This window comes from Saimiri boliviensis, chromosome 3 (assembly GCF_048565385.1).
Source record: "Saimiri boliviensis isolate mSaiBol1 chromosome 3, mSaiBol1.pri, whole genome shotgun sequence".
In the NCBI taxonomy this organism is placed as follows: Eukaryota; Metazoa; Chordata; class Mammalia; order Primates; family Cebidae; genus Saimiri; species Saimiri boliviensis.
The window spans coordinates 138,030,735-138,045,808 of NC_133451.1; the positions used below are offsets into that span (position 1 = coordinate 138,030,735).

At 45.7% G+C, this 15,074-nt stretch overlaps 1 protein-coding gene across 5 annotated transcripts in view; it reads left to right on the top strand.

The window, feature by feature from the left end:
- The window catches only part of GATB (glutamyl-tRNA amidotransferase subunit B), a 94,268-nt gene that overhangs the window by 41,488 nt on the left and 37,706 nt on the right, over nucleotides 1-15,074 (top strand). For 4 of the 5 annotated variants that reach the window (XM_074396826.1, XM_074396827.1, XM_074396828.1 and 1 more), the window contains exons 3-6: nucleotides 916-1,029; nucleotides 3,354-3,552; nucleotides 4,293-4,415; nucleotides 12,428-12,541. In XM_074396826.1, the coding sequence (XP_074252927.1) occupies nucleotides 916-1,029; nucleotides 3,354-3,552; nucleotides 4,293-4,415; nucleotides 12,428-12,541 (550 nt within the window). The remainder of the gene's footprint in view (nucleotides 1-915; nucleotides 1,030-3,353; nucleotides 3,553-4,292; nucleotides 4,416-12,427; nucleotides 12,542-15,074) is intronic. The other variant, XM_010338601.2, reaches the window with a different exon arrangement.

Here is a 15,074-nt window from a genome sequence, read left to right on the forward strand (position 1 = left end):
CCAGCTAGCACTTTATCCGTTCTGCAAAGTAGATCTTAAATCTCAATTTTAGACACAAGGAAACGGAGGCTCCTAGTGACAGACGTGGCACAAGTGGGATTCAGACCTGACTCAAGAACTGAATGCTCTTTCTCCTAGGCTACATTGTCTCTCGTTGTCTGTCTAGTTCCAAACCCCCAGGGTTCTTAAAAGCTGTTCACATCCTTTGGTGCTGGGAAGTGTGCTCACCATTTCTTAGTCATTTACTCCTGTAAGGGGGGCAGGGTGGGACCCAGAAGGAACTGGAATGCCAGGCGGTCCTGGAGAGTCAGCAGCATGGTGTGTGGCGCAGGCCCTCCATAGGAGTTCCACTTTTAGGGAGTTGGCCTGGCATGGACAGAAAGCCAGGCAACAGCTGTGCCACATTTCCTAGCCCTTGAGAAAATGGCTATAGCCGTCGTTTTCAGAAGTTCATTTCTTTTTCTGTCAAAGTAAAGCAACCCTTCATCAGAACTTCTCTCAGGAATCAGGGCCTCTTGAGTATTCTGTATCTCTGTATGAGAATGAGACCGGCCCCTCATTCTGTTTGTAGAGGGAGTAAGAATAGGTTTATTCTATGTAGTAAACCCTCCGCTAAGCTTTTCTGGGACTCTTCCTGTTAGCTTTGATGCCAGGCTTCGGGGGAAGGGGTCCCTGATGTGGCAGTTCATTAAGTGCCCAGTGGGACCCACTGCTGCATGCATTTTCTTTTTTATATCCTTTCTCTGAGTCCCAGGCAAACAGAGTCAGCTAGTGAACTGGAGCTGCCCACCCAGAGAACCAGAGATAATGCCTGTTGAAGGGCCAAGTTGCATATTCAGCGAGGATGTCAGCGTGTGGGAGAAGCATTTGTTCAGCCTGCGGTCCTGAGAGGAACTGTGTGTTGTGTTCCCATAGGTTCTCAACAGGAGGTGTGTGGAAGCGGCGGTAATGACAGGCCTGGCTCTGAACTGCCACATAAACAAGAAGTCCTTGTTTGACAGGAAGCACTACTTCTATGCAGACCTCCCTGTAAGTACACTTTGCAATCCACCCCACTACAAGTTCTCAGAGCTGAGCCAGCCCTGCTGTCGGGGGTTGGAGCGAGGAAAAGGGGCTGTGCCTCTCATGTTTTCAGCCAGCACTGTGTCCATCCCAGTGGGAAGTTCTGCCCGGCCCTGATGCAGGCAGGTGCCCCCAATGTTTACTAGATTGGATGCAATTGTCTTGATTGCTGACTTCTTGCTTGCCTCATGCTTCTGGTAGCTCGCTCATAATTGCACAGGGAGTAGAAGTCAGTGTTCTCAGGCTCAGCCCAGCTGTGGTATTTGGTGCTAATTGCCTGTTAGTACAAAAGCTAAGCCTCTGGCTGATGCAACAGTAAATGCATACTGTAGCTCTGTCGGAAGAAGGAGAGCGTCTCGCTTTTAAGTTGAAGTTCCCAATAATAGGGCTGTCTCCTTTGGAGACATTTCTGTCATCTCACAAGGAGCAAGTAAGTGGACAATGGTAAGCGGAAACATGAACCAGAAACCTGGACCAAGAACAGTAATTGGCTGAGCAGTAAATTCTGTATTGACCCGCTTTTTTCCAAAAATTAAAAAGTTTTTTTTCTTTAAGCCACACCATGTGAGTGAGAGCCAATTTTTCATGCTATTGAACTGGAACAAAACTGAAATGTTGAGTGGGTTTCCCAAAATAATGTTTTGTTTGATCTGATTGGGAAAAACAACAGTAATGATGTTGCTTCATCTCGTTCTCCTTAAACTGAAGATTGGGGTAAGCTGTTTTTTAGTGGGTGAGGGCACGAGTAGGATTAAAATAAAAAATCCAAGTAAGACCTGCATTCTTCAGTGGCTGCTGCTTTTCCCCTCCGGCCTCCAGCCTCTCAGCAAGCCCACTGTTTCACAGGGCAGAAATAATTAAACTCCATTTCTTCATCTTTTAGGAGTGACAGTTTGGTTGAGGTGGGAGATTTAGTAATAATATGACTAAAATGAGATGTTTTGGTCGTTTGTGGCTTTCTGGTCCTTCTGGCCCAGATAGTTCAGATAATCCAAGTTTCATGAGACATACTTATCTAATAAAGCATTCATTGTTTATCTGAAATTCAGATTTAACTGGGCGTCCTGTATTTTATCCATCAATCCTAACCAGAGCTTAGTTTCACAAACTGAGACTTCCCGTCTTAGCACAGAAAATGGGTTACCCTTTCGCAGGGTTCTCAAAATGTGGTCTCCAGGGCACCAACATCATCATCTCTGGGAACTGGTCAGAAACATAAATTCTCAGGGCCCACCCACAACCTACTGAATCGGAAACCTTTGAGGTCAGGCCAACCAGTCTACGTTTTCACAAACACAGTAGTATTTCTGATGCAGTTAAAGTTCTTAAACTGCTGGCTGGCCAAGTGGTGAATGACACGGATTTTGGAGCCTGACCACCTGAATTCAGACGCTGACACTGATGCTCACTAGCTCTGTATGTGGCTTTGGGCAAGGTCCTGATCCCTCCGTGCCTTGTTCCTCTTCTAGGGTTGTTGTGGAATTAACTGAGCGTTACACAGTGAGAGCAGCGTCTGGGACCTAGCAAGTGCTGCAGATGCCTTTGCTCTTATTCTCTGTTCTTCAGTTCTCCTCATTGACCTGCCATCTCTTTAGTTCGTATTGATGCATGTGTCCCTTTGAAAGTAATTCTCCCTTTCCACTTAGAAGCAGGTGAGGGATCCTTGCAGGATCCATCAGTGCTTTAGTACCATGTGCTTTCCGTTAACGGAGGGTGAGGGTCACAGCATTTTCTGGCTAGAGGAACTAGGGAAGTTGGGTCAGGGAGGGCAGCTACCATGATTGATTCCTTTAAAAAGCAGAAACCAAACAAGCTTAAACACACACTAGCAACTGCTGTTGGCCGTGTGGAGAATAGATGGCAAAGTGCTTAGCCAGCATTCCAAATGAGGAGGGTCTGCCAGGAGCCGGGTAATGAGATGCAGAGTTTAGTCTAATGAGCTGGACGGAAACAATGAATTCTTTTCTTAGGGGCCTCTGACAATGAGATTATTGTTGTTCCCCAATACAGCACTTCAGTGAGGGCGATGGGATGAATTCGTGCTGTTTCTTGCGTTTACTGAGGGTGGAGGATTTGGGGAGGGTGAAGGGATGACGGCAGGAGCAGGAGGGACCAGGCTCAATGAGGGCTGCAATGCAGCAACTAATTTTTCTTCTCCTTTTCCTTTTTTTTTCTTGTTACTTTTTTTGCTTTAAGTAGGCCTATCTTTGTGTGATTGTAAAAGGAATCGTAAACTGGATCCTAGGTTGTATGTGTTGACCAGTGACTATGTACCCTGTGTTTGTGTGCAGGCGGGCTACCAGATTACACAGCAGAGGCTTCCAATTGCTGTGAATGGGAGCTTGACATACGGCATCTCTGCAGGGAAGGAGCGGGGTCAGGTGATCCCCAAGAGGGTGAGGGTCAAGCAGATCCAGCTGGAGCAAGACAGTGGCAAAAGCCTCCACGATGACCTGAGATCTCAGACGCTCATTGATTTGAACAGGGCGGGTAGGCTTGGAGTGTTTTCATTACTTCTCCTTCCCACTTCGATTCTTGGATTGCAGGTCCCTCTTTTCCCCACCAGAGTTTTCCTAAACAAATTGAGAAAGCAGTCACAGAAGTCTAACAGATGGAGACCAAACTATCAGCATTGGGATTGGCATAGGTGATTAGTGAGCATGGCTTGAACTGTGATCACTGTTAGGCTTGCTAATAACTCACCCCTGAAGTTGGACAAACTTAACCACCTAGTCTCAGACCCAGCAGCTAGATATTTTAAGCAGTCATTAAAAGGAGTGAAACAGTTAAAAATCAAAAAGTAGGGCCTCGGGATGGTGGCTTATACTTGTAATGCCAACGACTCAGAAAGCTGAGGTCAGAGGATCAACTGACGCGGAGTTTGAGATGAGGCTGGGCAACATAGCGAGACCTAGTCGCCAAAAAAATTAAAAACAGCCAGGTGTGCCATCCACCTGTAGCCTCAGCTATTCAGGAGGCTGAGGTGGGGGGGATCACTTGGGCCCAGGAGTTCAGAGCTGCAGTGAGCTATGATTGTGTCACTGCACTCCAGCCTGGGCAACAGAACGAGATGACACCTCCAAAACGAAGTGTGAGGGAAGAATGATTCAGAGGCTAGAACCACTTTGAGAGTCCTTCAGTAAGGCAGTGTTTCCTGAAACTTAGGCCTAATTTTTCTGCTGGTGAAATTGGAGAGCTGCAGTGAGGCTGACTCTGCCTCTCTTTGGTAGGAGTGGGCCTTCTGGAGGTGGTCCTGGAGCCCGACTTGTCCTGTGGAGAAGAGGCGGCAACAGCTGTCAGGGAGCTGCAGCTGATCCTTCAGGCCCTGGGGACCAGCCAGGCGAACATGGCAGGTAGAAGCCACAAAAGCAGTATTCTTCTTTCCCTCTCCCTTCCTGCCTCCTAGAACTTTTCTGAGTTCAGTTTTATTTTCCATCATCAGTTATATTGATGTTGTTCGCGGCCATTTTTTCCCCAGCCTTTTGCAGTCCTGTTTTGTTTTGTTTTTTTTTTTTAGAATTTTCCTCGGATTCTTTACTGAGCCTCCAATCAAATATAAAATATACGACCAATAACAGTGCAGAGACACCAAACCCTTAATGAAATAATGGCTTTGAACAGTTCAGTCTTTCTTAGGAAGAAGACACTGTGTTTCTCAAGAACACTTCTTAGTTTGTGAGTTCTGTATAGATAGCACTTCATCGTTACTTGCCTCTTTTCTTTTGGGTCTGTTTCTTGTGTTTTGTAGATTTTTCATCCATATACAGCTCAAGCCAAATTATATTAACTATAAGCCAAGATTATGAAAACTTTAACCTGAGATAAAATCTTAATTAAGTTGAGTAGAAATATAGGAGGAAACTAAAACAAAAGAAACACTTGCACCCTTGGGACCAAGCAGACTACACATTTTAAACGTTTGCAAATTGCATATAAAGATCACAGGTTTTGGTCACACTCAATTTCTTCATGGCTCTAGGTGTCCTTCGCCCTGGCCTGCTACTGCTTTGTTCTTGCGTAAGTCCCTAAAGGGTAGTCTCTGCCATTGTTTTATCCTGTTCTCTGTTCCTTGGGACTTTTTGAAAACTTCTGCCACCCTCAGAGCACTTCTTGATGGAGAGGAGATAAAATACAGGTTCTGAATCTACAATTGCATTTTTCCATAGCACGGTTCAACAGTCACAGCCGGTGCCCAGGAAATGCTGTTGATGATGATGTTCATCTCCATGCTGGTTGATAATACTGTTTACTAAGCTTAGCATGTCGCATAATGTATTTGCACGTTACAGGGGGACTTCTGGATTTGTAATGCCACATTTGTCACATAGGATGTTACAAGCAACAAATTATAACATCCGAGCCTTGGTACATGTTGAATCTGAGGACAGAACTTGCCTATTTGCTTTTTTCTTTAAGCTAAAGACTGGAAAAATACAGCCACATGAGTTTGAGTGGCATAAAGGTTAGCTGCCTACAAATTTGTTTATAGAGACGATACTCTTTTTTAGAGTAAGAGAATTCTCGATTTGATATTTATCGCTCATGCCACTTTTTTTTTAATCCACAGAACAAAAATGAAATATGGGCAAGCTGGATAGTTATCCATTTATGTTCCAAGTGTTGAGTGCTTTAAGAAAGTTTTTATTATCCCATTCTTCTTCAAAATAACTGTGATTCCTACTAACCCTATGGGATCATAAATAGGCCACCTGTTAGCTGAGAAATAGTCCCATCTGGGTCCTTGCCAAGAGATGAACCATAGTGGCAAGAACTCATCAGTCAGTGACAGCTGAGAGTGTTCATTAAATCTCATTTGTTGTGACACTTTTTGTTTCTTTAAAATACAAATCTAACAGCTTTGAGCACAGCAGCCGAGTAGCTTTGGTTGTTCTAAAGTTCTGTGGGAGCTGAGGTCTGCCTGGAGTCTGCAGGAAGCCAGCTCCTTGGTGCTGTGAGCATTTCATCGGCCCCCTCTCCTTTGCCCATCCCTCTGTCCCACCCCCCACCCCCTGAGGAACACTGTGTTGGCCTTGGAGCTTGCTGCTCAGGAGCTGAGGGCCACCCTGAAGAGGTGACATTGAAGACTAGTGGACACCCAGGGTGCTGTGGAATGAAGCCTAATTGGTTCTAGGCTGTAGTTCAATGAGTTCCTCATAGTTTTGCTGATGACCATAGACCAGCTCAGCCCAGGTTCCAAGTTATTTCCTTCTCAGTAGACAGCCATTGGCCCCTGTCGAGGAGATGCACAAAGTAATAGTTTGTTAAGTTGAATGTGTACGGAAGTAGACATGCTAAGTGTTTCAATGATAATAATATCTACAAGTTGGAACATTAGTATGTACTCTTCAGTTCACTAGGCCTTTTACAATTAATTTATCATCTCATTTAAATTTTATGATGTTGCTGAGAAATAGGTGGTAGAGTCTGCCTGTTGCAGGTGAGGAAACTGAGGCTTAGAGAGTGGGGTTATTTGCCCAGGGCTCACAAGAAGTGACAGAGCTGGGACTTGAGCCCAGGTGTGTCTGGGTCCTGGAGTCCTTTCTCTAAGCACAGCATCATACCGCTTCCTAGTGGCAGCCACAGCAGTGTTATGACCATCACAGATGCCAGCTTAAGATAGGCAGGATAGCAAGGTGAGGTGCCAAGGGCTGCCAGCTCCCGGATCTGTCTTGGAATCCTGTCCTGCAACTGCTAGCTGTAGGTGCCTGGGCAAAATGTTTTATTTCTCCGAGCCTCCCTTTCCATACTTAAAAAGCAAGCCCCCAAATAATTTTGTACGGAAAGGGAAAAGAAGAAACCAAAGAGGAAAGGAAGTCATCAAGGCCATCTGATAGATTTGGGGCAGCAGGCTGAGAGGAGTGACTTTGTGGGAGAAAACATAGAATTCCAGTTTGAATAGGCTAAGTTTGAAATGCCTCGGGAATGGCTCAGTGGCTTTGTCACCAAAACCAACAGTCTCCAATCATTTTAGCTCCGGAGAAGCTAAAAAATCGGAAGACAATTTTTCCATGGATTATCTTAGAATCTTGGGAGGCCAAAGGGGGTTTTTATAGGATGATTCAAGTGCATTACATTGATTGTATACTTTATTTTTACATTGTAATATGTAATGAGGTAATTATACAACTCACTGTAATGTAGAATCACTGGGAGCCCTGACTGGTTTTCCTGCAACTAGATGGTCCCATCTGGGGGTGATGGGAGACAGTGACAGATCATTAGGTGATAGATTCTCATAAGGAGCACAAAGCCTAGTCCCTCTCATGCACAATTCACAATAGGGTTCTTGCTTCTGTGAGAATCTAATGCCGTGGCTGATCTGACAGCAGGCAGAGCTCAGAGGGTAAGAAGCAGCTGTAAGAGCAAGCGGTAAGAAGCAGCTGTAAAAACAGATGAAGCTAGACTCTCTTGCCCACCACTCACCTCCTGCTGTGCGGCCCAGTTTCTAACAAGCCACAGACCAATACCTGTCCATGGCCCCTGGGTTGGGGACTTCTGACTAAAGCTGTATTGTAGGGAATGAATGTACTAATGTCTAGAAAATGTAGGATAGGGTCTGGAAAATAGCCTGTGCTGGGTCCCTGTTAGGTGCTCTTATTAACAGTAATAAGTAGGAATACTTTTATGGAATTACCACTCATCTAGATGAATGAGCTTTGTAAAATATGTTCAATAAAATTTGGTCACCTTTTTTTTAGTCAAACCTTGTTATTTTTCAGCGATCAGAACAAGATGGCTTAACAGACCTTCCCCACCACATCTTTGGGCCCCTGCTGTTTGCAGACACAGTTTTCTATCTTGATGTTATATTTCTGTTGTGTGAATGTGTTTTAGAGAAAAATATGAAACTGTACTGTATCACAGTGCTCAGTGGTATAGTTTTTTTAGTTTTGCTGTTATAAATCTCTACTTCTGGAAGATAGAAATTGAGCCTGATGACATTTTCATGATGTGTGAATGAAGGCTCTCCCTCAGTGGTGCGGAATGCATTGAAGTAAACCTAACTAGTAAAGCTTTTGTGCACTTGAGGCAATTTAACTTAATTTGTTTAAAAGGTATTTTGTCTTCACTGGATAGCACGTCTTTTGTGAATGTTTGAAACTGCATTTGAATCCAAGCTAGCGAACTCTCTTTCAACACGGCAGGATACTAAATGATTCCTCTCAGGTATTTATGTAGTGTAGTCTTCTCTGGGAGAGACTGAAACTCATGCCTTTATTCCTCTTCCAAATTAGAATTCTAAATTGTGAAAGATGCTTTCATTTTTAAAAGCAAGCGAGGTCCAATTCATGGTTCCCTGAGTTCAAAAAAAATTGTCTCCCAAGTATTGCGATTTGGTTCGATGGAGCTCAGCACACTTTGGAAGTTTTCCTTTGAGCTTAATGGGGCTTTCAGAGGATTCCAACTGCAGATTAGTCCTATTCAGACAGAACTGTAGAACTTACCGGGAACCTACTGTGAGACAGAAGCCAGTCTGCTTACTCACTGCTCGGGAAGATGCCAGAGTTCTGGCACTCGTCGCTCAATAAGATTTAATTTATTGAACAGTCACCATGTGCCAGACCTGGCTCTAGGTTCCACACAAGACATTGTTCCTGCCACATGGATCTTACATTCGTAAGAGTGACAAATAAAATAATTACAGCAACAAATGCTTCAAGGAAATAATCGGGGTGCAGTGCTACAGATGTTACAGAGTAACATCAGAAGGTGACAATGTTGTTTTTTAAAGGCCCCTCAGAGAAAGTGACAATTGTTTAAAACCTGAAGAATGGCTCAAGGCCCAGGCAGCATAGAGCCAGGAGACGAACATTGCAGAAAACCGGCTAAGGCCAATGGGCCCTGGGGTAAGCAAGGTAGCACAAGGCCACTGTGCCAGAAACAGAAGGAGCAGTGACATAGGTGACACTGTAAAGGCAGGCAAGGGCTAGATCAGAGATAATGGCAAGAAGTTTAGCTTTCAACCCAGGTGCAGTGGTAATCACTGAAAGGCTTTTAAGCAAGGGAAAGACATAGTCTGATTAATATTTTAGAAAGCGCTCTGTGTGCTCTCTGGGAAGTGGATTTCGGATGGGTAGGAGTAGAAGCCAGGAGACCAGTTATGAAGCTTTTGCAGTAGTTCAGATGGAAGACGATGCTGTTGGGACGGCACTGGCGGCAGTGAAGATGAAGATGGAGAGATAGGTACGTACAAGGTGGTTTTTAGAAATAGGCTGGTGTGGAAGGTAAGAGACAGGGAGGAAGCAAAAATGCCTTTAGGGCAGTTGGAGGAACTAGATGGTGGTGCTGTTTACTGAAATCGGAAGATGAGATGAGAATGTCTTTGTGCAGGGCCAAATCAGGATTTTGTTTTGGAAACTGAGATGCCTGTGAGACCTCCAAGTGCAAGTGGAGGTGTCAAGTAGATATCAGAGCTACAGGTGTGGAGCTGAGAGGGGTCTGGGCTAAAGGGAGAAATGTAGGCACCATCAGCACTAGGTGGTATTTAAAACTGTACCCGCCTACCCAGAGAGTATAGATAAAGAAGAGGATTCTGGGTTTGGGTGGGAAAGAAGGCATCAGCAAATGAAATGAAAACAAAGTGTTCAGAGGAGGAAAATTGGGAGCAAAAGATGGCAGAAGCTGAGCTAGGAAGATATTTCAAGAAGAGAGGATTGGTTGGTGTGTCACATGCTGCTGAGGTGTCTAGTAGGTGAAGACACGTGTGTCCTGTGTCCACGGATGTGGCAGCCATGAAATTGTTGGTGACTCTGACAAGGGCATTTTTAGACGGATGTGGAGAGAAGCCAGGCTGACACAGGTTTAGGAATACATGGGAAGTGACATAGTGAAGACAATGTGTGCAACAAACAAAACTTGTTTAAGAGGCTTTGCTGAAAAAGAAACCAGAGAAACGATAGCTGAGTGACTGACAGAGTGAGAACTAGGTTCAAGGGAATAGGTTTTGGGGTTCTGTTTGTTCATTTAATGAGAAATCCTACTGCATATGTATATGTCAGATGGAATGCTGAGAAAGAGTCATGACTGGTATGGGAGAGAAGGAATAACTAAGAGTGATGCCCTTGAGAAGCCAAGAGGGGGTTAGAATCCAGCCAGTCCTCAGGGGCCTTCCATTCTGGCCTTAAAGATGAGGCCAATGCACAGTAGACTATGGTCACATACTGATTTCTGTAGTATATATTCTGAGTATTCTGATAGTTTAAGGGACCCACCAGTGCAGGCCAGTTTGCTGAGGAGGGCTTCTAGGAGGAGGCAGTAACACACAAGTGAGACCTTGAGGGACAAGGAGAGGGACAGAAGCTCTGATAGAGTGCGCCGGTGGAGCAGACCGGGATGTGTGTGCAGAAGGCTGCCCTGACTGGAGGAGAGCTTTCTCCCGGAGTGAGCAGTGGGAAGATACAGGTCATGTCGACTGAAACCTGACGAGAGCGGCAGAGCACCAAGCAGAGGAGCCGAGATGATCCAGTAGGAGCTGTCTGTGCCTGTGAGTGAACAGGAATGATGAACCCAGATTGTAGCAGGATGAAAGTCACAGCCACATTGCAGTCCCCAGACAAGGAGGGAACTGTGTTGAGTCAGGATGTGATTTTATAACCTAAGCCTGAAGTTTGGAGACCTCAGGCAAGGGTGGTAGCCACAGAAATGGAAAGGGAGTGGAAGGCATGAGAGATATTTGGAGGCTTCCAAACTGGTAGGGGCTAGTTGCCAGTCAGGGCATCAGGGCCAAAGAAAACAGAGAAGTTGAAGATGACCTCCGGGTGCCCAGACCGAGAGTCTCATGATGTCAGGAATAGTTGGGCTTCCTGAGATGCAGATACACACAACTTGCCAAAAGAAGGGATTACAAATAAGGGGCTACAGAATGCTTGTAAAAGTGTTGAGAAGTCTGTGCTGGAGAGAGTCGTGTCTGAGCTGAGAGGCGTCTTGTCCCTGTCGGCACGGGCGGCAATTGGGTGAGCCCTTCCCTTTCTCTGAGGGTGAGCGGCAAGGTGTCCGCCGCAGGCAGCCGGCAACGTCCAGCTTGGTATAGGCCCCACAGCCCAGCACGGGGAGAATGACAGAGAGCCAGTTCCAAGGATCTCCTTTTCTCGACATGGAATTCATTTTCGCTACTTTATTATTTGAAGATGCTTTTGCTTTGGAATATTCAATTAATTTATTCAGCCCATCCAGACACACAGGTTTGGCAGATTACTTTTTAGTTAAAAAACTTAACTAGGAACATAAAATCCAGAATTTTGTCTTCTCACTTTGTCCTCTTGTAAATGTCGTAAATGAAGTTGGAGAACAAAGGATCTGAGCTTTACTTTCTAGGCCAGGCGTCCCCAGACGTTTCACACAGGGGGCCAGTTCACTGTCCCTCAGACCATTGGAGGGCCGCCACATACTGTGCTCCTCTCACTGACCACCAATGAAAGAGGTGCCCCTTCCTGAAGTGCAGCAGGGGGCTGGATAAACGGCCTCAGGGGGCTGCATGCGGCCCAGGGGCCGTAGTTTGGGGACGCCTGTTCTAGGGTGCCAAATGTGATTCTTTCTTACCTGCATCTATTTGTCTTGGGATTGTTCTCTCTTCCTCAAGAGCCTTTCAGTTCTCCGCACACATTGCCTGCTTCTTTAGGGCTTGCTGCTCCTAATCTGAAAGGCCTCAAGGGTCCAGGAAGGTCCTCCCAGCATGGGGTCAGCGCCTCTCTGAGTCCCACTACAGACTCCCGACTTCGTAACAGCGCTGTCTTTCTGCTGTAGCAAATCCTTACAGCAGTCAGGAAGGATTTGGAGTCATGTTTGTGGAAGGAAGAGATGATTACAGTACCTGCAGGAAGGAGGAGGGGGGAAAGCCCGGGTTTCAGCTCTTGCCCTTGAGCTGCAAATTCTCAAGGACTCTTCTCTAAATCTCCTGGAGTCACTGTTAGAAATCCACATTCCACTGGAGAGCAGTGTAGGGTTATCAGTCAGGTTTGAGGCCTTTCCTCCAACTCAGCTCTGACACTTTGAAAAAACTTCAGTAGAAAACTGCATAGTCAATCTCCATGTTAATAGTCTTGTTTTTCTTATTTAGCACAGAAAAATGAGATCTTTCCAGCTGGTGTATCTAAAACTTCTCTTTCATTTGTGTGTAAGCACTCACATCTGTGTACACTCACATGTACAGACACACACCGTAGATGCCTTAGGTCTGTAACTCCTCTTACGTGGCTAGAGGTAGCAGCTGTGTACTTCAGAAGCAACTGCGCCTTCTCTGAAGTCAGACTGCTATAACTAAACAGCAGGTAGAGTTAGCTGCTGCTTCCTTTGACACCCCCTGCCTTTACAAGACAATGTCACATCGAAGAATTTCTAAGGAGTTGTTTTTTTTCTCTCCTTCCAGAGGGCCAGTTGAGAGTGGATGCCAATATATCCGTGCATCACCCTGGGCAGCCTTTGGGCGTTCGAACGGAAGTGAAGAATCTCAACAGCATCAGGTTCCTGGCCAAAGCCATAGGTGAGTGCCAGCTGCCACTCCTCATGTCCTTCTTCCTGTTGTTTCTTTCTTGCTGTGTAGCAAACAACCCAGAAGCTTAGTGGCTTACACAAGAACTACTTTGGTTTGCACAGTTCCATGAATCGGGTGGTGGTTCTGCTGGTCCTGCCTTGGTCACTCATGTGGCTATGGGACACCGGCAGGCCAGCTGAGGCAAAGGGTCCACAGTGGCCTTTCTCACACATTGGGGTCTCGGTGCCAATGTCCACTGGGCTCCTCCATCCATGTGGTCTTTCTTCATGCACTTGCCTAGCCCAGGCTTTCTTATTAGGCAGTGGGAGCATTTCAGGAGGATGAAGGCAGAAGTGAGTCCTAAGCTGTAGAACTCAGGCAGTGTCAGTTCCAACATGTCGTATTCAAAGTAGATTGAGGCCTGGCACAGTGGCTCATGCCTGTAATCCCAGCACTTTGGAAAGCCAAGGTGGGCAGATTGCTTGAGGCCAGGAGTTCAAGATGAGCCGGGCAGCATAGCAACCCATTTCCATTAAAAAATTAAAAATTTAGCCAAGCATGGTAGGGTGCACCTGTAGTCAGTCCTAGCTACTCAGGTGGGAGGGTCGCTTGAACCCAGGAGTTTGAGGTCATAGGGAGCTGTGATCGCACCACTGCATTCTAGCCTGAGCAACAGAGTGAGATTAAGAAAAAAAAATAGATTGAATTCAAAGCAGACCTGAGGGGACATTAGACTCCACCTCTTTATCGGAGGATCCACAAAATATCGTGGCTGTATTTTACCATTTACTACCTTCTTTCTGACCGGCCTGAGATTTATAAAGTCATGGTTGTTCATTTTAGATTGACCACGGCTTGAACTAAATGGTCAATATGTTTTCCTGCTTTTTGTAGTCTTTTTAATTGATAGGTTATGTGCTCATGCAGTCAAGTAGTAATCTTTCTGGAGCACACACTGTGGGTATTTCATTGATGACAAATGTATAATAATTAAAATAGTTTAGCATGATGAACATCTGGATAGTCTCATAGATATTGCTAACTGTGAGTTAGAGGGGAGGGCCTTGGAGGACTAAAAAGATTTTTTAAAAGCAAAGCAATCTAGAGAGGAAGAGGGAGGGATGGAGTTTGAAGTGTCGCCCTTCGAGAGCGCACAGAAACCAAGACAACCAAATATGTTGCCAAAGTCTTCAGGAAAAAGGCATTAAAGTGGTCAAGGGAGTAAGTAACTTACGGGAGCAGAGAGGGAAGGGGTAGGTTCCCATATGAAGGCAGACTAAAGATGGTGAACTGTTCTGCCTCCCGAAAGGGACATGATCCGTGTTCCTGAAGCCATGACAGGTTTGAGTCAGGGAAAACCCTTATAAGCCAAGTTGGTGAGGGGGAAGCCTGGAATAAAGGGAGGAAATGCCACTTCCCCCTATAGGTAGTAGTGTACTGGGGCCGGTTATTTGAAGAGGTGGTGATGGTAACCTAAAAAAAAAACAGCAGCCAGATTTTAAATAGAGTCCTCCACAAGTTGTGAGGGAGACTCCGGCATTTTTTTGGCTGTCCCTAACCTCCTGTCTTATGAAGAACCCTTTGGAGGACCAATCTGAGGGAGAATTCTCCCAGTGGTCTGACTCAGAGTGGAAGAACCAAAGCTTTGCTATCGTGGGCTCAATTCTCCAAGCCTGTGATTTTTTCCACCACCTTTTCCTCCCTGTGTCGGACCTTTTAGCCATCATCTCGTGTCACCCAAAGAGATCACTGGAGTTGGGGAGAGATGGGAAGCAGTAAGTGACACGTTTTGGTGTCGCTGCCTCTTAGCAGCTCAGATAAAAGGGTCTAGATTTGGGCAAGGGAGGGTAGTACATGGTGGGAGGGAGAGTTGAGGTAGAGGCTCAAGCTATTTTCATAAAGAGGCTTAGCAGGCTGGGCTCAGTGGCTCATGCCTGTAATCCCAGCACTTTGAGAGGCCAAGGCAGAAGGATTGCTCGAGGCCAAGAGATTGAGACCAGCCTGGGAAACATAGTGAGACCCCATCTCTCAAAAAAAAAAAAAAAAAAAAAAAAAATGCAAAACAGCAGCAGCTTAGCAGTTGTGGCTGTGTTTCGATTCCCACAGCCTCACTCATTCGATGGTGAGGATTAGTGGCTCTTAATCATTCGGGGCTGTGGGTCTCTCTGAAAAGATAATGCAAATGCTGGACCCTCTCTCCAAAACCTGCACATACGCACACAACCCATACTTTGTATGTAATTTCGGGGGTACCAGAGCCTGTGAAGCCCATCCTGGACTCCCAGGTTGAGGACCGTTGGTAGGCAGCAATCCCAGACCTGGATATTGGGCCTAGCCCCACCTCTGCCAATTCGTGTCATCTGCATCGGTTGCTTAATCTCTCTGAACCTGCGTTGTCTCAACACGGAGGGAGTCTGCCTTCCTAAGGCCCTTTCCAGCACCAATATTCTACGACAGCAGTGAGAAGGAAACATAGCGTATAAGGGAAGGATTATTATAAACAATCTTCTTGATTATTATTATTTTTTTTTACTTAAAGATT